Consider the following 22809-nt stretch of genomic DNA (forward strand, 5'->3'; position numbering starts at 1 on the left):
TTAATAGGAGTAGATCTTACGCGACTAAAAAGAGAGCATGATCTTAGTGATCAATACGGGGAAGAGGCGCCAAGCTCTTCCCCACTCCTCGAATCACATTAAACATTAAATCAATGATGCAGAAATTATACTTATTTGTTTGCAAAATCCGAGAGAACGTCACGGACATTGCGGTCGATATCAATCGACTTTGTCTTTCCCGGGGCGTTCCTACCAATCCACCGAGCTACGACCCGGTTGATTGGTTCTCGTGGTCAATCATGGACGAATGATAGGATGTCGATTGTATTCACCCTCCACGACGGTATCCTTCATCAAAGCAGGAACTCCAAAGATATCGGATTCCTAAATTGTCGCTACTGTGTTGTTTTCAAAGCCGTAATTCCTAACAGATTCGACCAACAACCGCCTCGTTACTTCCCTCCTCGCCCTCGCTACCTTTATGAAAATCCTATCCCTCCAATTCTCGTTTCTTATAAAATTGTTCTACCAAATCATGGTGATAGAACTCCTCAATCGAAATACCCACGATCCGTTCCAATGCCTCCTAACCATCTCCATGTCAATGTAAAATGGCGCCAAGGCTTGAAGCAAAAGCGTGCTCCGGCAAAATTCTTCGTCGTAGTGCCATTGAAGTTTCTGAGACAACTAATGGTTTTGCAGACTGTGGGGGAAGCGAGTTTGAAGAAAAACAACTAAAACAACGGTGGTTACTTGAATTGGTTGAGGTTGTTCGGAGTTAGGTTGGTGGTGGTAATGGTTTAAAGAAGATTTTAGTTGGATTTGATTATGTTGGTGTGGGTGTAGTTAGGTTTTCTTCTCTCTCTCTCTATTTTTTTATTTTGGTGTTCAAGGTTTGATTTAACTTTGTAACCGGCGGGATTGAAAGGGAAAGAAAGAAACCGTGCGTTTGTTTTTGGGAAGGAAAGAGACGCACAAACGTGCGTGCGGTTTGGGCCTAAGCCCAGTATGAATTCCGAAATTTTCTGATTTTTCGCGCAATTTCAAACTCAATTTGTTGCTTCGTTACTGGCCCGATTTTGGTGAATGAGTTATGGAAATGATCAGTAGAGAATTTCCAATCCAATGATCCATAAAACACTCAATTCCAACCATGGGTGACGTATAAAAGGGTGGAAAAACGCCTCGAAGTGCGTGTGTGACGTAAGTTATGCGAACGAAGGAATTCTAAGTTTAGATTACGTCAACCCAATTGAACTAACAAGTAATGGGCCTAAGCAACACCAATGGAAAGTTCGAGCAATCCAGATGGAGAGACCGATTGCCCACCCCCAAACAAATTTTTAAACACAAAATTTGTTCTAACGCTGTCGTTTAAAAGTCGATTCCCAAGACTTGTTGGATTGCTATTTCTATGATTAAGAATTTTTATTATTATTTATTTTATTTATTATTTTTATTTTATTTTTATTAGTTTATTATAAGAAAAATGAAAAACAATAAATACATAATTCACCCCATAGAGGAACATGACTCAAAAACCGAGAAAACATGCAAAAATGGAAAATGTGAATTATGTTAACCGTGGACTTAGGATCCGGTACTTACAACCACACACTCCATAGGGAGGGCCCGGTTACCTGAATGGTGAACTTACCACTATATGGAAGTGAAAGGAAGTACACCAATGACAAAGGTTTATCCTCATAGACAGGGTCCTGTAAAAGGACTTCCTCTACATCAGGGGGCAGAAGTTCGTGAAAATGTTTTAACCGTTGACCATTAATATAACACCCCATCTTTTAATTTCTTTTCCTATAATAATATTAATAGTAATAATAATAATAATAATGTAAACAGATAAAACAGAAATAGGATATCCAGTAGTTCGGATAAAAGCCCGTAAGTAAGTAGATAGGTTTAAAACCCTTGTTTTTCGGGAAGGTTTTAAAAACTGGAAAATAGAGTTTTCTCACGAGAGTTTATGGGAGAAAAACACAGCGAGGGTTTATAAAAAACAAAAAGGAAGAGTTTTACTGAGAGAAGAAAAAAGGGTTTGAACAAGAAAGATCGTCCAGTTTCACGCGACAGTAGACGTTGGGTTTTCGGGGTTTAGCTCTCGGGAAGTTGTTCGGTTTTAAACAGTGAGTAGTCGGACGATCTTTTTAAATATTTGTTTTCTGCTACAGTAAATGCTGGTTTTCTTTTTTATTATCTGGTAAACTCTGTTAAATGGTGTCGATTCTGTTAATGGTGTCGACTATGTTAGATACCATTTGGAAACACTGCAGTAAATAACTAGGGCGAACTTTTGGCATTTAAACTGTCGAAGTCTGGACATCGGTGGTTAATGGCGTCGCCATCAGCACCAAAGCACCAAACCGTCATTCCTGTTTTGTGTTTGAAGTATATTTTATTTTTTGTTGATTTGTGGTGATGTTGGAACTGTTAGTGCTCTAATTGGTGTTAGATGGGTTGTTGGTGTCGCGAGGTGGGTTGTTGGTGTCGCGAGGTGGGCTCCGGAGGAGTTCAATGGCGACAAAATCAGCACCAAATCGCCTGCGTTTTTGATTGTTTGATTAGTGTTTTTGTTTGGTTTTTGTTGAGAATTTGTTGTTGGGTTGAGGTGGATGTGTTGGTGGTGGATTGGGTGTTGGAGAGTGGACAATTGGAGCTTTACAGAGTGCGTTAATGGCGTAGGTCGCGTTTTTGCAGTATAATAGAATCAAGTATTTTTGGTATAGGTAGTTGGGGTTTTTCTCCCTGAACCAAACCGCTGGGTTTGGGTTAGATATGGTTGGCCAGTGGTGGCTGTTGTGGTGGTCGGTGGTGGCTGGAAGTTGAATGAGGGAAGGAGATGAACAGTAGCAAAAAACAAATTTGGGCTTGGGCCAAAATCGTGTGGGCTAATATCTTTTTACTTTTGGATTTTTATTTTTGGGCCTTAGACTTTGGGCCTTTGGGTTAGAAGAGTTTGTGGACTCTGACTTTGACTGTTGACCAGAGTGGACTCTGACTTTGACTGTTGACCAGAGTAGACTTTGACTTTGACTTTAACCAGGGTTGACTTTGACCAGTTGACCCAAAAATTTGACTTTTTCCTAAAATTATGATTCGGTCTAATAGGATAAGTCTAGGACTATTAACGTGTTTGACCTTAGGCTAGGACCTTTATAAATATACTTGTGTATGTGTATTTACTGCTTTGTGATTTTTTCTTTTCGCGATTACACAACGCGTTATGACACTTATACATTCATGAAATTAATAACGCGTAAACCAAAAATAATTGAATCAAGATATTCCTACATTCTCTGAAATAATCTATGCAATAAAGTACAATAATGTGTAAACAAAACTTACCGCACCCGTTTAGAACTCTCCACGCCTCAAGTTTTGGAATTGAATTTATGACTGATGAAGTCATATGTTAGGTGGGCATTTATTGAATGTGCCATAAATGGCCCGTTAGTGTTATATAAGGGTATTCATTGAATGTGTCATTAATGACCAGATTGCAGTGGACTGCCCTAAAGAGGAACTAAGGTATTTGCCTTGCGGGTTAGTTGTATTCCTTGAGTGTACGGGAATGTAGGATTGGGTATTCCTTGAATGTGGCAGGAATGACCCAGGGCATTCATTGAATGTGCCATGAATGGCCCGTTAGTGATATGATAAGTATTCCTTGAATGTGGCAGGAATGACCTAAGGTATTCATTGAATGTGCCATGAATGACCTGAGTTTTGTGCCCAAAGAGGCTGTGAAATATGTGTATGAAAGCCCAGAGATGGCTATGATATTGTGGTATTCGGTGGGAGAGAGGCACACAAGAATGTGTGATTTGGCAAATGTGTGGATTGCAAATCGTGGAGTAGGTACTAAAGGGTGGGTGTATAAGAAAAGTAATTGAGTAATTGACAAGAGAAATTGATTTGTTTATACGAGTGTGCTTGGGTTTACCTTTGAATACATATAGAATATCTACATATGTTATATATACAAGTTCTAACTTTCTTTTGCAGGAGGGTAGGACTTAATAATATTTTGTGTAGGGACGCGGTCCTACCCTTATACCGCGGCGGATATCGGTAAGTGTAATTCAATTATTTAGATATTAAAAGGAGTTATTAGAATGCGTTAATAAAATGGAAGTTTTGCTTGGGAAGAAACTATGCCGGTTGAGATGACTAACTACCGCCTTCCAAGCCGAATGATTAGGTTATGATAGATTTAAAGTGTTAGTTGGATAAGTAAAGTTTGAAATGTTTATATGTATTTAGTCTACTCATACCAGCAAATTCAATTTGCTGACCCATGTTTGCTTTGTTTTGGCAACGTGGGTGTGTTCTTGGGAACATAGGTGGAAGGCGATGGAACCGCTGGCGTGATTAGGATTCTTCTTGCCCCGAGCAAATCCGTTAGTTTTCTTTTAGGTCTGATTCCTATTGTAAGGATGTAATAACGTAGTTTACCTTTTTCATGGCATGAGAACATGGTAGTGAGGAATTTTATTTATGAGAGTTTGGTTGATATTTAATTTGGACGGATGATATCTTAATAAAGCAATGGCAGATAATTATTGGGATTATTTTAATTTAAGTTGTTTCTTTTATGACATGGCTATTAGGGTTTGTATGTGTAGTATCCTCCGTCATAGTCTGGGTTTTTAAACAAGTGAACCTAGTGATGTTTGAGATATTTATATTTCAAATATTCACTTTGTTATTATTTAGAAATTCAGGCTGTGACAATTAACTTGAAAGGTACTGTTGTCATTTGGATTTACCAAGGTGATTGCCCCGTAAGGGGTGACTTCAGTAACCAGAAAAGGGCCAGACCAACGGGTTTTTAGTTTTCCTAGGAAAATATGTAGACAGGAGTTGTAAAGCAAGACCTTTTGACCGACTACAAACTCTTTACGCAAGATTTGCTTATCATGAACACGTTTCATGTTAGCTTTATAATCCTTTGCGAGATCATAAGAATCGCTACGGATTTCTTCAAGCTCATTCAATTGCAACTTACGTTTGACACCTGCCTCATCAATATTGAAGTTAAGGCTTTTTATAGCCCACGCAGCACGGTGCTCTAATTCAACGGGCAAATGACATGGTTTCCCAAATACAAGTCTAAAGGGGAGACATACCTATAGGAGTTTTGAAAGCAGTTCTATACACCCATAAGGCATCCGATAGACGCTTCACCGACCTTTCCTATCGGGGTTTACAGATTGTTTCTAAAATCTTTTTATTTCCCTATTAGAAACTTCTACTTGTCCGCTAGTTTGTGGATGATACGGAGTTGCTACTTTGTGTGTAACTCCATACTTTTTTTCACTAGGGATGCAACAACTCTCATTTGCAAAATGTGTTCCACCATCACTAATGATGGCTTTAGGAATGCCAAACCGACATAAAATATATTCTTTAATAAAAAATACAACGGTCTTATGGTCATTGCTACGGCAAGCTAGGGCCTCTATCTATTTAGACACGTAGTCCACGGCAACTAGAATATAAATGAAATCGTGGAAAACAGGGAAAGGACCCATGAAATCAATGCCCCAAACGTCAAAAATTTCTACTATCAAGATTGGATTTAATGGCATCATATTACGCTTCGTGATTCGCCCAAGTTGTTGGCAACGAATACACGTTTTGCAATGCACTTGGGCATCCTTAAAAAGGGTAGGCCAATAAAAACCACATTGAAGCACTTTAGCGGCTGTTTTCATCCAACTAAAATGGCCACCACACTCTTTGTCATTTGTCATGAAGAATGATAGAACTTCATTGTATTCCCCATCGGGAATACAACGATGAATAATCTGATCCGCACAATACTTAAAAAGGTATGGCTCATCCCAAGAGTATAATCTTAACTCGGCAAGAACTTCTTACGTTCATTTCTTGACCAATTATAAGGCATAACATCAGCCGCTAAATAATTTACAATGTCGGATACCATGGTCTTTGAAAAAATCGCATACAGATGCTCATCAGGAAAAGAGTCTGGTATGGACTCAGAATCACTCTGATCGTCGTTTGTGAGTCTAGATAAGTGGTCGGCAACTACATTTTCGACCCCTCTTTTGTCCTTTATTTCAAATGTGAACTCTTGCAGGAGAAGGATCCATCGGATTAATCTCTGCTTAGCATCATTCTTTGCAAGAAGGTACTTAAGGGCTGCATGATCCGTGTAAACTAAAGTTTTAGAACCAACCAAATAAGGACGAAACTTATCTAAAGCATAAATGACAGCTAAGAATTCTTTTTCTGTAGTTGAATAATTCCGTTGAGCATCGTTTAAGGTTTTACTAGCATAATAAATAACAATGGACTTATTATCTAGTTTTTGTCCCAAAGATCGCACCAACCGCATAATCACTAGCATCACACATGAGTTCGAAAGGTTTAGACCAATCGGAGGTCAGATAATTGGTGCAGAGGTTAGAAGCTTTTAAAGTTTCAAAAGCCTGCTTACGCTTAAAATTAAAATCAAAGATTGCATCCTTCAAAAGCAGATTAGTTAACGGCCTAGCTATTTTTCGAGAAGTCTTTAATAAACCGCCTATAAAACATGCATGGCCTAGAAAGGCTCTAATATCACGGACGACAACCGTGGTTTAGGTAGAAGTCGCTATCTTATCTAGTTTGGCCTTATCTACTTCGATGCCATCACTAGATACAATGTGACCTAGTACTATGCCCTTTTTCACCATGAAATGACACTTTTCCCAGCTTTTAAAACGAGGGCTCTTTTCTTCACACCGTGTCAAAACCTTAGACAGGTTAGACAAACGATCGGAAGGAGTCTCCATAGATAGAAAAATCATCCATGAAAACTTCCATAAAGCTCTACCATGTTACTAAATATATGAAGCATACATACACCGAAGGTTCCAGGAGCATTACAAAGGCCAAAAGGCATTCGTTTATAGGCATACGTTCCAAAGGGACATGTGAAGGTAGTCTTTTCTTGGTCATCAATATCAATAATAATCTGAAAATAGCCTGAGTAGCCATCCAGAAAACAATAAAAAAACATGACCAGCTAGGCGTTCGAGCATTTGATCTATAAAAGGTAAGGGAAAGTGATCCTTTCGTGTCATAGCATTTAAACGTCTGTAATCAATACAGATCCTCCATTTCATAGGGCCTTGTGTGACAACATAATCACCCTTCCCGTTACGTACCATGGTAACTCCCAATTTCTTAGGAACTACATGAATGGGGCTTACCCATTCGCTATCAGAGATTGGGTATATACCCACATCGAGTAATCGTAAGACTTCTTCCCTAACCACCTCTTTCATGGCTGGGTTCAAGCGACACTGAGGTTCGCGAGAAGTCTTCGCGTTATCCTCCAAATGGATACGATGAGTGCAAATATTAGGGTCAATTCCCTTAATGTCGGCTAGGGACCAACCAATCGCAGACCGATGTTCCCTAATCACCCGGATTAAACGTGTCTCTTCATTCTTAGATAATAGAGAAGATATAATTACCGGATGACTACCATCCGGATCAAGTTGAATATATTTTAACTCTGGGGGAAGGGGTTTAAGCATCGGTGGAAGGAAAATCAATAGATGTTTCATCGGGTCCTCATTTTGCATAATGAATACTTGCTTAGGTAGCAAGTCTTCATACTCAATATGTGGAGCAACCGAAGTGTCTACAATTGGTGTGGACTCAAGGATGGTGTTGACTTCCTCTAAGTAGGAGTCATTTACAAAATCTGAAGTTCCAAAAGAAAGGAATTTGTACATATTGTTTTCAGGAAACGTGTTGTTAAAATAATCTTGAGCTAAGCTCTCGATCATGCTAACCTCCCCATCTATAGACGAATTTGGTAATTGTTTCATCATTTTAAAAACATTTACCTCAACTGTAAGATGGCCAAAAGATAAGGACATCTTACCATCGCGGCAATTTATAAGTGCGTTGGTAGTTGCTAAGAAGGGGCGCCCTAAGATGATCGGTACAGAGTCGTTGGCGACTTCTGTATCGAGGATAACAAAATCAGCAGGATAGTAAAAATCCTGAACCTTAACAAGCACGTTTTCCACTACACCCTTAGGATACTTAATTGACATGTCCGCTAATTGCAACGTTATTTTTGTAGGTTGCATTTCCTGTAGACCTATTTGTTTATACAAGTAATACGGGAGTAAGTTAACACTCGCCCCCAGGTCTAATAAAGCGGTCTTCGTGTAGGAATCTCCTAAGGTGCATTTTACAGTAGGACGACCAGGGTCCTTGTACTTAACGATTCCATTATTTTCGGATAAAGTTGGGAACCGCTCGGTTAAAAAGGCGCGTCTTTAGGTATGTTGGTCTTACGCCTAGTAGTGAACAACTCTTTAAGAAACTTAGCGCGTGGTTAGGGAGCTTTTAATAGCTTCGAGAAAAGGAAGGTTTATCATTAGATTCTTGAAAACGTTCCTAATCTCCTCAAAAGTTTGTATCCCTGGTTAGCATGGCTAACTTCTGAGGGAATGGTGGTTTTGCTCTATATTTAGCGTATGGCTCGACTTGATGTGTTACCTTGGCTTTCGGTTCTTTAGTTTGTTGTTTAACTGGTACCTCTACAGTGGTAGGGTCTTCGGTTTCTACTTCGCATCTTGTTCGATATCCGGTGTAGGAGTATCTTGATGGGGTAACTATAGGCATAGTTACTTTGTTATCAACCACTTTTCCAGAACGGAGAGTGGTGATGGCATTCAGGTCACCTACTATTGTCGTTTCCGTACTAGTATTACCGTTTACCTCAAAGGCTGTGTTTGTTGTTTTAGGGTTGGGTATGGCTTGTCCTGGAAACACGCCTTTTGGTTGGGCTTTCTCTTGGGCTAACTGTTGTATGCCCTGATTTATGGATTGTAAGATCTGTTGGTTTGATTGAGTCATTGATTGGAAAAGTTGTTGGGTAACCTGTATAAAGGCGTCTATACGATCCGGATGTGATTGTGTAGTAGTCACAGGTGGTGCGACTGGAACTATCTCACGTTGATTATTTATGGGTGGGTTGTGTTAGTTACTATTGTTAACCGGAACGATACCTCTATTGGTATTATAACTATTATAATTACCCTGACCTTGTGCTAAACCTTGTCGTGGTTTAGCTTTGGTTGTTATAATTATTATAATTTCCCGACTTAGTCCCCGGCCTTGCCTAGGTGGAGCTTGATTATAGTTGTTTGCTTGCCTAACATTTTGGTTATTAGACCACGGAGGTGAAACTTGTTGATTGTTTCGCCAACTAAAGTTGGGATGTTGTCTCTATGGGGCATTAGGAATAGGATAGTTATTAATGGAGTAAACATTATCTTGCTCTAATTGTTGTTGTTCATAGGCTTAGAGGACAATAGAGTCGGGTGCTCGTGACTCAAACAGACATTACATGGGTTGGAGTTAACATTCATGACGGGGATAGGCTTTTGTTGCACGAAATAGCCTCAACCTTTTAGTTAGAGATTAGATTAAATTTTTAATTTCTAGATCGGGTTTCATCTCAAACATACCGCGGCCTTAATCTGTTGAAGAAGAACTAATGAGAAAGGGGGGATATCATCACTACCCCCAATTGTTATTACGTTTAGTTTGATCTTCTAAAAATTTGTAAGCCTCGGTGCTCCTTTACTTAGGAAACTACCCCCATTCATTATGTCAAGGACTTCTTTATGGTGATGTTGAAGTCCTTTGAAAAGGCACGAACTAACGTGTCTTTTGCTAGGTTATGGTGTGGACACTCAATAAGCAGATCGGTGAAACGATTCCAAGCCTCAGAAAACGATTCATGAGGATTTTGTCGGAAAAAATGAATCTTGGAAAGCATCTCATCCGTCTTTAGGGGAGGGTAAAAATGTTCCATAAATAGCTGAACAAGTTTAGCCCACGAGTCCACAAAGTTAGGCGCTTGGGCAGTTAACCAAGACGCCGCCTTATCGGCTAAGGTGAAAGGGAATACCCTCAGTTTAATTTGTTCCGCACCAACCGTAGGGATGATGGAATGTTGTAAGGACTTGTTCAACCCTACGATGTGTTGATAAGGTTTTTCATGGTCTAAACCATGGAAAACGGGTAACAAATTAAATATGTTTGGGGAATTCAAAAAATCCCCACCGGGTCCGCTAGAACGATGCAAGATTTAGGGCTATCGCCAAGGCTTTGTAAAAGCCTGAGAGAGAGAGTCTCTCTTTCTTCACCCATTATGTCCGGGTTGGTGGAATAGTAGCTAGAGGTGTAGTGATTGGTATACTCGATAGATTTGTTTGTTGACGCGTTGGCGGTTAATTACGCTTTGGTGTTTTTCTCCCACCGCACCTTAATCTCATGCAAGTCTAAGTCTAAACAAGACAACAATCCAAACAATCTTGATATATTAGTATGAACCTCTAACCGAGATGCGAGGTATGGAAGAAAGGAATACCTGATAAGCCCTTTTTAAGCTCGCTTTATGAATAGCGTCTTTGTTCACGCGTGTTCGTTCAATAAATAACAAGTTAGAACACGAAAAAACTTAAAAATCGGTTCAAAACAAACTTGTAGAAATCCGGAAAATTTTGCTCGGTAGCGCAGTGCGCGCAAGATAGAATGCGGTCGCTCCGTGTTCCAATAACTTAAGCTGGTCGCGCGGGTATGAGGGTGGGTCGCGTCGTGTTCCGCACTATAGGCGCAGGTGCGCCCTTATAAGCGCCGGGTCGCTCAATGTAATTTTGTCGAATTTTTTTCAACGCTGAAAACGGATAACCACAAATCAAATAAGGGTGGGTGGGTTTAATGGGACTTAAAATGACTAATTCTACTATGAAAACAATGCTAAAGTGCAACTAAGATGGCAGCGACGCCATTTGATAAAAGATAAAATTGAATAGTCTACCTACGAAATGAACGATGAAACTCAAAACGTAAGTAAACTAAAACTATTTATGCGTGTCTATATTTATCAAAGTTTCTACTCTCAATTCTATCGAAATAGAGTGGAGTAACAAATTCGTTCCACTCCTAGTGCTCTAGCATGGAATGTTTTCTAATCTAATTAGTCTGTCTTAAGTCTAATGAGAGCTGGTGTTATACTACGATACAATATGAAATTGATTATGTTGAATTTAAACTACGAATGCTATGGAAATAAGATTGTTTTTGAATCTAGATAAAGGATTAAAGGGGAATTGAATCCACCTCGAATCCAACTTAATAACCTAGCATAGATTCTTGTATCTCGATTCTTACGTTCTTACGGCAAGAATTTCGAGTTCTAATCCCTAGTGTTCATGACATTTCTACCAAATACTAACTAGCATGTGAGGTCGTCCACCCATTCTCATGGCGAATCACGACCTTCTAGAGTGGAATAGATTCTACAATGTTTCTACACTATACCACTAAGTTTTCATCAAAGCTTCATCAACCCCTCTAATGGAGGTTTTAGCCTTGAGTCATCAAACCATCATTTCCCATTGAATTATAACTACTCATCATATTAAAATTCTAACTTAACTAAATTAACTAACAATGTTTCAATCTACTTAAACTACTTAAAATGATAATCAACAAGAATTAAAACTAGATCTATAAATTGAGATGACAAAAATCGAAATTAACAAAATAACTATTTTATTTATCTAATCAATCAAGAACAATGATTCAAAGGCTTAATCTAAAACAAGAATTGAAAATGGAACTAAAATTTAATTAAAATACCGAAACTTGATCTAGAATTATCTATATTGTTTTAGGTCTAACTAGCTACCATTAACAAAGAGCTAAGCTTTGGTTTTTATACTTTCAGATCCAAAAATCGTGCATGGGCTTGGAGCCATGTTTTGGGCCAGAGAATCAGGCCCAAAACCCAATTCTTTCAGTCCAAAAAGGCCTCTTCAGCTGCAGTTGGCTTCAACAGACTTTTCGTCTACTTCTGCCTCCTGATTGGGTCAAGGCTTGGACCATTGGAAATCTCTTTCCGAAGTCGGTCGTTTTGACATAAGGTAGGCCCCATTCCGAGGTCCGAGTCCAAAGATACGGCCTTCGGAAGTTCTCACGACTTGTGTCTCTTGTTTACGCCCATGTCGACTTTTCAGCTTTTGACCGGGCTTTAGAAAGGCTTTGTCTTCTTGAATCTTGGCCTTTAATCATGGAACTACTTAGTAACCGATCTTTGCTCCTTTATCTCACTAAAGTGGCACATTTCTGCACATAATGGACTTTGAAACCTGAAATGCATAAAAACACGTAATCAGTGTTAACTCTTAATTATTACTCACATAATTGGTCTAAAAGTATGACTGTTACAGGGTTAAAACTACAGTTTTGGGCTCTTATCATGTATATAATAATTTCTCATATACATACATCATATATATGTGAAGCAATTAAGCATCAACTTAGAATGATCCTTGAGCAGAATTTTCTTAAAATATCACGTGTGCACCGGTTACTTTCGAAAAACCGGTGCGAAGCTCGGTTTGCATACTAGTCTCCAATAATAGGACTGCTCGATGAAGGGTTTGTGGTGGAGCAGAGGAATTTGAGCCAGAGAAGATGTGCGGGATCTCATGGTTACGATAATGCTTACTTCCCTATGAGGTCCATCTTTATTGGTCATGGTCCTCGGTTTGCAAGAGGTCACAAGATTCCATCTTTTGAGCTTGTTGAGATCTACAATTTGATTACATCGATTCTAAATATACAGGGCGCTTCTAATAATGGCACAGCTCCATTTGCGAACTCTGTTCTCTTGCCAAACAGTTATGAGAATGGAGGTTCTATTGCTGTCTAGTTGAAGTACTATAGTGATGCTGGTTTGGTCTGTTCTTTTGTAGTAAGCTTCTGCTGGGTCTTTATCTCGTGAAGATGTACTTCTTCATTTTGTGATGCCATTTCCTTGTGTTGTTCTATAATGCATTATGTAGAACCTAGTCTGAAGGTTTCTTACCAAATGAGCTATGCCGTAATAAGGATTATTACTGGTTCTATGTATGTTTGTGTATTGTATCTTGGCATGATCGACTTGATGTCAACTTCAAGACTTACTATGTATGTTAACCTGGTGTCCACTCCAAGACTACCATTTTGTGTGTAGGCATTTCCATATTGGTTTGTAAGGTTTTAATTTAATTTATAATTCCTAATTTCCACTAATATAAATAAATAAAAAGTTATACTCACCAATCAAAAATAGGAAAAGAGCTCCTCTTTGCTCTTTCAGCCCGACTATTTTCTTCAAAGAGAGCAAAATCCAAAATCATGGGAAAATATAAAATATAAAATATAAAAAGGATCAAAACACCTAGAAACAAAGATTCTAAATTGTGTTTTATACAGTGAATTTGATGGATTTTTACTATTATATTGGGTTGAATGAATAAGTGAAAGATACCTATGCAATGATGGTGACTATCTTCTAGTTTGTTGTTGTTGTAAGTTTTTAAATGGTTTTGGACTTTTTGGGTGATTTTGTTTGCTGGTAATGAAGGACTTAGGGGTTTAACTCAGTTGTGGTTCTACTAGAAATGGGGTTATAGGGCCTTTTAACTTTCACTGGATTAGGAAAGGATGGATTTTATTCAACTTTAATTTATATGGGTTGTTGTTTGATTATATTTCCATTGGGTGAAGTGAGTTATGGTACGTTTCTTTGACCACATTTATATGGGTTGCTGTTTGATTGTATTTATCAATACTAGCAAAATGCACGTGCTATGCACATGAATGACAAATAAAACTTATTGAAGATAATGTGAACATAGTTATCAAGAGGAGAGCTATATGTCAGATTGTTACTAATTCATATTCAAAAAATCTAGCGACGTGTTACAAAGACTACAATTTTTTTTATTTGGGAAAAGGGATAGTAGTCATGGTGTGCTAGTAAACACAAAAGGTCAGTGTACATTACATTAAAAAAAAAGATAAATGCATGTGGTCCTCAAAGTCTTTGTGACACATTTGAAGTATGTGCATTATAAAATTGTGTTAAAAAATTATTAGTTTATTGCCTCAAAATTCCTAAGATGAAGATCTGGTAAGGAGGTTAAGTTCTTGAAGAGAGCTAATTTTATGGGTTGCACACAGAGGAGTAAACAAACACGACTTCAACGCCTAAGAACTCCCTTCACTGTCATCGATTGCTCCAACTAAATTTGTACCATCAACCTTTGGCCCCACATAAGTGCTGAAAAACACATGGCATAAATTCAAGAAGTGCTCTTAAATACTCCCTTTTCAGATTACAGAAATGTGCGGGCATTTGCAAAGTCATAGAACTCAAGCTACTAAAAATATTAGCGCTTCTAAGGTGAGCAGGGTGCACCCTAGATTTTAGATAAAAATATAAGTGAATCATCAGTACATCTTATTTCTTATAACTGCATAATTACATTTGGTCAAAACAACTAAAAACAAAGATGATTTCCTTTGTCGTTATAGAAAAAACTAATACAAACAAACACATCATAAAAGTTGAAGCTACAGAGTTTTTTGGTGGGTATTGCTGCGCATTTCTTGCTATACTTAAATAACTGCTTGTTCTGAGAAAACTCAAGTCTTCTAGCATGTTCAACATTATTGTTGTTGGAATGACCAGCAATGGCATACAATCTTCCAAATGTAAATGAAGAAGAAAGCCAATTCAGGTGTCCCTAAACCAATCAGTAAGCCAATTAATAATTATCATCAAATAAATATACCAAATGAAACTCTATTTTCTCCCCATCAACTAAAACACTTTCAATATCACCATGTAATCCTACTAATCCACTTTCTGGTACAATCACTTTTAGCTCAGTATACCTATAAAAAACAATCAACAACTACCTCACCAAATTGAAACATTTATTTATAAATTTCACGAAGGAAAGACTCACCTGTAGATTCGCTGATTCTCAGTAACCTCAACATTTTGCGTCCATTAAAAAAAAAAGTGAAAGCTAGAGATTCGTTACCTTGAAAGAAGATGATAACTAATTATCCTTAATCACATATATAATGGGTAAATGGTAAAGTACTAAAATGCCTTAAACATACACATTAGTCTTAATCATCATTCCTCGTCCCAGTTATCGGTGAAAAATTTAGTAATTATCTAAGCTATTAGTGGAATCTCCTATAACTAAATAGCTTCTTGTACCTCTACTAAGAGGTTTTTTTAAAAAAAACTTGCTTAATTGATTGAACTGTCTAGAACGGCCTTTGGTGCCTTCTTCTTCGTTGTGATTGGGGGTATTTTTTTTCTATTCAGAAGAAGAATAGAAGTTACGTTCTTTATAGTTCTGATTTGAATAGAGTTCAAAACACAACAAAAATCAAAGATCAAGAAAATACACAAAAAACAGGTGCTAAATCAAGAATATTAAAAGAAACTTACGAATCAATGGATTGCAAAATATGGAAATATAGTTCGTTGATGAGATTGTTTCCTTTCTCCATGTTAATGAGAAGTTAGCTCACAATCAGGGATATATGTTTTTTTTTTTTTGTTGCTTTCAGTTTAAATTTTTTTTCAAGGGAGAGCAAATTAGGGGAGATGTGGAGAGAGAAAGGCGCATAAGAAGAAGAGAAGATGAAAAGAGACAGCTGGTTTATTGCATTTAATTTTGGTATAAAAGGTAATAATTTGGCAATTAATATGATGGCTAAGTCGCAAACAATTGAATAGTTGTGTGTAGTTGATTTATGACTTGAAGCCATGTAATATTTCTGCATTCACAAAGAAACAGTTGAAAAAGAGTACATATACTATTTTTACTAATTAATAAATTGCTTTCACCTTGAGATTTTAACTAACAGAGCAACAAATCCGTCGAAAAATAATATGGTACAAACAAAGCACGAACATAATCAAGTCACAACTGCTCAACTCCAAGTCCCCAACATTCAAAGTTTTAAATTGTGTCCCCAACATTCTTAACAATAGCTGTGAAAACCATTACACTATCCCCTCTTATTGTGACCTGTAGTCAAACACTTTGCCATTGCATTTGTTGCTGCCTATAGAGCGTGCACTATATTTCAGGTACAACTGCAAATAATTTTTCTAAATATTTCTAAAGTGCTTTGTACTCTGGTCACAGCATATATGATGCTTTTTTCCTTCTTTCAAGAGAACAAACAAAATCTAAAAAATGTGTTCTTTAAACTAACCTTTGAGTTGGTGACCAAGAGATATCTGTACTTTTTCTCCAACCTCACTGGTCATTTTGAAATAATATTCTCAGTCGTCTTGGTCGAATGGGTCTTCTATGGATACAATTGGGTACTCGCTGGCAAAAGGTTTGTATAGATCTTTTAGGGCATCTCCTGAGATCTTTTGTGATCCATCATTGCTCTGCACCAATTTAAATTATTAAACCATATGGACATAGTCATGTGCTAAAACTTGAAAGACCCAAAAACATAATAGATGAGTACCTCTTCTTTAAAGTTAAGATCATAGGTTTAATCTGTAGAGTAAAATTCAGAAGCAGCAACATCCATTCCAATAACCACCTATAGTAAAACGAATTAGATATCAGTGTCCCCTCATTCAACCTAAAGGATATTGATGGAGATCAACACGATCGAAGAGAGGAAATCGTAAAGACCCACCTCCTTGGTGTAGCCAGCTTTGGCAATAGCTGTTTTTAATAGCTCAAGACCTTCCTTGTTCTCCTGTGATCACGTAAAGCATGAAAGAAAGAAGAGTTAACAACACAAATAAAAGAAAAGATTGTTGCATTTCCAGAAAAATGAAGACCACAATGTCAAGTATAGCTGCATTTAACCTGGATATTGGGAGCAAATCCACCTTCATCACCAACATTGATTGCATCCTGACCATACTTCTTTTTTATGACACTCTGTGGATAAATTGTAATATAATCATTAAAACCAAGAAAACATCTTTACATACACTTAGGCATAAATCTGAAAGAAAAAATATTATAAGACAAACTTAGGTAAAAGAAAGATAAGAGCAAAGATTCATACATTGATTATTTTTACTTTTGTGAAATATTGGTCATATGGGCATTTTATGGATATCCAAAAAGTGTGATATTCATATGATACTACCCCTCATGAGTTCACTGAACTATGCGAATAATTTACTTTAGCACCAATTTTTGAGTTATGAAAAAATGACGGCACAAAGAAATTAAATGTAGAATGAGTACCTTCAAATTGTGATATACTTCCACCCCCATCTTCATTGCCTCTTTCAAAGAGGAGGCTCCCACTGGAAGGATCATGAACTCCTAAAATTGAAGACCAAGTCAAAGTCAGAACTTAGAAACTCACAAGAATAATGAAATTTCTTCAATATGAAAAAGATTTGGATTGACAAAGTCATTACCTGCATCGCAAGCTTGTTCCCTGCATGCGATCCTCCATTGATAACATTAAAAGCAGGAATAGGTAGCACCAAAGTCTTGTTACCAGCAAGGTTGGCAATATGCTTCATTCTGAGGAACATATTAGTATAAAGATTCAGAAAGTCTTCCTCATGTTTTTTATTTAGCTTAAGAAGAATTTTAATTGTGTACACATTTGCCTCCGATTCTATTGAGTGGATACCGGCAAGCACAAAATGTATGTATAAAAGCCAATGATTTTCATACCCTCAAGTAAAGGCAAGTGACTTCTAGGTACTATATAGGACATATAATGTAATTTGTCTAACAAAGAAGTCATTGAACAACCGCCTTCCCACCCCACAACATCGATACACCCATAAAAGAAAGAAAGCACACAATCATGTGTGCAAATGTTTGCAAACCTCAGAAAGTCAGACACATTAGATAATGTACATAATGATAAATCAATGCAGTACACACCTTGTAAAGTGGGATTTGGCTAACGAGGTTTTCACAAAGGAGCAAAAAGAACATTACATCCTTTAGAATAGAAAATCGCACTGAGGAGATAATTTAAACCGTCTCTCTTCAAATAATCTAAAAGAACTATAAAGGAACTAATAATCAAATAATCAAATAATCAAATAATCTAAAATCGCACTGAGGAGATATCCATTACCAAAAAACTATAAAAGAAATAATCTAAACCGTCTCTCTTCAAATACCAACAGTGTCATTGCGATCAAATCTTTAGGTAAAGCAGAAAAAAGGATGTTAAGAAACAAAAAGGCCTACCTGAATTGTCTTGACTTAAGGCTTGGTTGAGACGTTCGATTATTTGTGGGAGCCGAGCCGTAAAGTGGAAGAGAGACGGTTGGTTTGTTGAATTTAATTTCATAAAAAGTAATTATTTGGGCAATCAATGATGGGTAAGTGGCGAATAATTGAAAAGGGGCGTATAGTTGATTTCCGACTTGAATTTACACATTTGTCCTTAAATTACTATATAATCTTGAGGGTATAGATGGTAGTAAATTATAAAATGACTAAGTAGTCCTTCTTAAAGGTATTGAATAATTGATTTTAATATTTTATTAAGGGCATTTCATGGTAGAAAAAAGGTAGGTCTAATTTAAATGTCCATGTTAATTATGGTATACTATACTAATAGAGATTACAATATTATTTTTTTATTTTGGTTTTTTATGTAAAAATGTGGTCAAAGATGCTAATCGATAGTGTGCAACGCAGTACAACAGTTGCGCTGGTAGTATACTAGTATCTACCAACACTAGCCGATGGTGAACAAATTTGGACTCTGCCATCTCTCATGAATATAAAATATTGCTAAGTTATTTCAACTTTGATATGGTATCCAAGCCATATATAACAAGTTTACACCAAACTCGCTAAAACCATGTCCATTTGTGTGTGCTCGAGGTCGTCAAACAAGTTGGAGAAATGGATCATACAAAAAATGGTTACAATTTACAAATGAGACTTTACCAATTTCAGTTTAGAAGTAAATAAATTATGGGTTCTACAAACAGTGATTACGGCCCAAAGAAAAAACCCAATAATAATTTCTCTCCAAGTCGGCCCAAAATTTTAATTTTGAATTGAAGGAAAACCGAACTGACGTCATCAATTTTTACTTATAATTTCGACTTAAGGACAAATTTTCAACAATAATTTCAGCTCAAGGATAAACCGGACTGACGTCATTATAAGTAAATTTACATATGACAATATAAAATTACAATATTTTTTATATGAAAATTTAAATTTACTTATAAAAATTTAAATTTATAGATGTCAAATTAAAATTTTAATTTTCATATGAAAATGTAAATTTACATAGTTTTACATATGAAAATATATATTTATATTACATAAGAAAACATTGCTGACATTCGTTAACCCGTGTTTTTTCTTTAAATTCGAAATTAAAATTCAGATGGATTTAGGGCCAAAAGAATTGGAAAGTTGGGCTCTTCGCCCAATTAGTTGTCCTATTAAATTACGGAGAGACTATGAATCAGGCATTCAGGCCCATGGAAATTAGCCCAGTTAATATCCACTCGGGTAGAGAATCGGGTCGGGTAGATCTGAATTTGACCCGACCTGATTACCGAATGTATCGGGTTTGGGTTGATTTTCATATCTGTTTATATATTCGTTTGGATTCGGGTATGTCGGGTTTGGATATAATTTTTGGATTTTTTTTGAATTTTTAGTGTTATCCGATTGGGTCGGTCGGTTCCGATATTAAATTTCAGATTTAATCGGATTCGGGTTCGGATGTTGTGAAACTATTCGGATTTGGATTCGGATATAGTAATATCCGACCCGAATCCGACCCGATCCCTGCCCTATTATCCACTGCCTTTGTCCTTTTTTCAGTTTTTCACACCATTTATTTTCCCTAAAAGAAGTGGCCGTTTTTTTTTTGAATTCTACCTTTACGGGCGACCTCAATCTCTCTGTAAGTTACTACAAATTGTTTTATTTATTTTTTTGGACAATGCCCCATCAAATTGTTTACAGAATTTCATTACTCAATAGATTCCAAACTGTTCAAAATTCAAGAATCAGCGCCGCATCCCAAATTCATGATTATTTACTTGTTCAAAACCAGTCTCTACTCGTTAGATTCATCTCTACTCAAAGTTCCATAATCTCAAACCCAGATTTCACAGTAAACTACCTTATAAACTCATGTGGGTTAACCCCAGAATCAGCTCTTAAAGCTTCCAAAAAATTTGTTCTCAAGGAATCAACAACGACTAAACCTGACTCAGTTCTATCCCTCTTCAAGTCCCATGGTTTCACTGATGCCCACATCTCAAAAATCATTGCTACCCACCCTCCATATCTCCTATCCTCTCCTGATAAAACGTTAAGACCCAAGCTTGAATATTTCAAAAGCATTGGCATTGCGGGAACCAATCTTAGTGAAATCGTATCTAAGCACAGCGATTTATTTATGGCAAGCGTAGAGAAGTCCATCATCCCTACCATCAATTTCCTTAGAAGCTTTGCCACAACAGACAGTGACGTCGCCATCATTCTTAACCGTTTAAAGTGGCCCAGAGGTGTACAACAACGAATGGGGCCAAACATAGCAATGCTACTAGCTCATGGTATGCCCAAATCCAACATCTCCAAATTGATGATTTATAATCCTCGAACTCTATGTGTTGATCCCAACAAGATTAGTGAAGTCGTGTTAGAACTCGAGAAAATGGGTTTTAGTCCTACAAGTACGGTGTTCATTAGTGGATTCATTGTGCTTTCTGGGATAAAAAAGCCTATTTGGGATGCGAAAATGGAAGTTTATAAGAGTTTTGGCTGGTCAGAAGATGAGGTTCTCGCTGTGTTCAACAAGCAACCCTTCATTATGGGTGCTTCGTTGAAGAAGATTAGCACAGCACTGGATTTCTTTATGAATAATTTGAATTGGAGCCGCGATGATATTTCCAAATATGCAACTGTTTTATTACTAAGCATGGAAAAGAGAATTGTTCCTAGAAGCTTTGTTCTTCAAATTCTTCTTTCAAAGGGCTTAATAAGCAAGAATAGCGTGGGTAGAGCATTAAAACTAGTGGAAAATGCATTTCTTGGAGAGGTTTGTCATCAGATATCAAAATGAGGTGCCAGAACTTTTGAAATTGTACCAAAGTAAAGTAAGTACTGAAGAATTTGTCGTTGGGCGTGAGGATGGATGAGAGTGTGAGTAATTCTAGAATGCATTTTTTTTAAGTTAACTAGCATCTTTGTACGTGTCTCCGCCACCTTAACAATCTCCTATTTTATTTTATTTTTCATTAATTTATGAACGTGAAACTACCATTTTATCCCTGTAAAAAGACAAAATAAAAAAAATAAAACGAAAAATAGCATAAGTTGTAATATTCGTGTTTGGCAAGGGGCAAAATTGGAAAAAAAAATTAATGGCGTGATGAATTTACTGTTGAAGCCCTCATTTTCTTTAAAGAAGTTAGATGAAAGATGCACAAATTTCCATTCGACTTTAGTTAAATACCTATACACATGATTCTATCCTGTATGACTACGACACTGATTTTTCGAACCTTTTTAAGGGAAGAGTACTTGAACCGACTTCTTAAAGGTGTTTCTCATCTCATTTGAATTGTATCATGCTCGATGAGTACATGTATCGCGAAAACTAGTGGTGGAAGAGAATTGGTATAATGGCATGATCAGACATCAACGACTTACTTTGTCTTGGGGAAATGGAGCTGCGGGGAATCTTCACACAAGAGACCACCAATATTGGGAGGTGGAAGAATTTAGTGCATGTTTGAATCTCATTTTTAGAGTTTACCCCTACTATAATTGGGTAAATTAGGTTTTGGTCATATTTTTATCCAATTTCAAGTCGCGTGACAAGCATGCTCCAAGGGTATTCTGGTCATTTGGGAAAATCAAAGAGGATTAAACAGTTTGACCACGGTCAACTGATCTGAGACGACTAACGATCAACAAATGGAATGAAGTAGGACTAAAACCTAATAATCGATAATTTTAGGACAAAAGCCTAAATACCCCATAAATAGTAGGTCTAAAACCTAAATAGCCCATCTTATGAATATGACATTTCAACCTATTTGCAAGGATCTTTAAAATAATTTTTTGTAAAAGAAGTTACAAAGAATGATGGGTACGGTCTAAACTTGGAAATGTATCAGGATAATCAATCTTAGGAATCAAATAAATAAAAGTTTCATTGAGTTTGGGGTTGAGAATCCCTTTTGAAAAGAATTCATGTATACTGTTTCGACCCCCACCTACGTGGCAAACGTCCATTGGTAGGGTCTCATCGTTATTCGCTAAATTGATAGGGCTAAGGCCTAATTTGCAATATCATAGATCAATGTACAGGCTAACAAACTCATTAACTCATGTGTCTAGGGCTAAACCCTAGCAACATGGTACCTTAATTTATGTCTAGATTCGTTTCATATCAAAGAGATAATCATCAATTAAGAGTCAGGTTCAATTGCAATTACTTGAGCTACAAGAAGTCTCTACTCTACACATATAAATACCAAACTATTTTTCATAAAGAACTACGTTCTTGAGACTTGATCCCATCGATAGTTTGGATACGTAAGCAATCGAAAGGTACAGTCTCATAATTCACTTAATGACCATCACTTTTCTCACTACTTTTCTACGTTATTCATCTCTTTCGTCACCACTTAGTGTTTTGATCATATTTGGTCGAAACATAATTGGCGCCGTCTGCGGTTCTTATTCAACACCCTTGATTACGTTCTGCAAAAATTATGACAAATACTAGAAGAGCTCAAGTTCCCGATACAATTGCGACATTATTATTTTTCCACGAAGATATGGTCTCTGCAATCTGATACTGATAATATAAGTCAAATGCCTCGAGAAACACTTTTTCGAAAGTTCAAGCATGTACGAATCGGAAATAGAACAATTACTACAAGCGTCGTCTGAAATGAACCATTCCTCTCAAAGA

At 37.0% G+C, this 22809-nt stretch overlaps 1 protein-coding gene and 2 pseudogenes across 1 annotated transcript; 2 read left to right on the forward strand and 1 right to left on the reverse strand.

The window, feature by feature from the left end:
- Positions 1–12837, forward strand: part of LOC147512107 (nucleotide pyrophosphatase/phosphodiesterase 1-like) — a 55605-nt pseudogene extending 42768 nt beyond the window's left edge.
- Positions 12838–15702: 2865 nt separating this feature from the next.
- LOC147512108 (enolase-like) lies at positions 15703–17843 on the reverse strand. Its single transcript, XM_086599444.1, has 7 exons — positions 17775–17843; positions 17294–17395; positions 17115–17195; positions 16725–16799; positions 16549–16611; positions 16372–16449; positions 15703–16288 (listed from the first exon to the last, which is right to left on the reverse strand). Exons 1-6 carry the CDS (start codon positions 17826–17828, stop codon positions 16399–16401), a joined length of 426 nt encoding a protein of 141 aa, XP_086455570.1. The 5' UTR covers positions 17829–17843; the 3' UTR covers positions 15703–16288; positions 16372–16398.
- A 1857-nt stretch (positions 17844–19700) lies between these two features.
- On the forward strand, positions 19701–21140 carry LOC147512109 (uncharacterized; annotated as a pseudogene).
- Positions 21141–22809: the final 1669 nt, after the last annotated feature.

Source organism: Coptis chinensis, chromosome 3 (assembly GCF_015680905.1).
Source record: "Coptis chinensis isolate HL-2020 chromosome 3, ASM1568090v1, whole genome shotgun sequence".
Lineage (NCBI taxonomy): Eukaryota > Viridiplantae > Streptophyta > Magnoliopsida > Ranunculales > Ranunculaceae > Coptis > Coptis chinensis.

Coding starts and splice junctions, on each gene's coding strand:
- LOC147512108 (XM_086599444.1), bottom strand. CDS start 17,828: ATGTTCTTTTTGCTCCTTTGTGAAAACCTCGTTAGCCAAATCCCACTT. Junction 17,396..17,774: donor GCCAAATCCCACTTTACAAG/GTGTGTACTGCA, acceptor CTCAGAATGAAG/CATATTGCCAACCTTGCTGG. Junction 16,800..17,114: donor AAGTATATCACAATTTGAAG/GTACTCATTCTA, acceptor ATTTATCCACAG/AGTGTCATAAAAAAGAAGTA.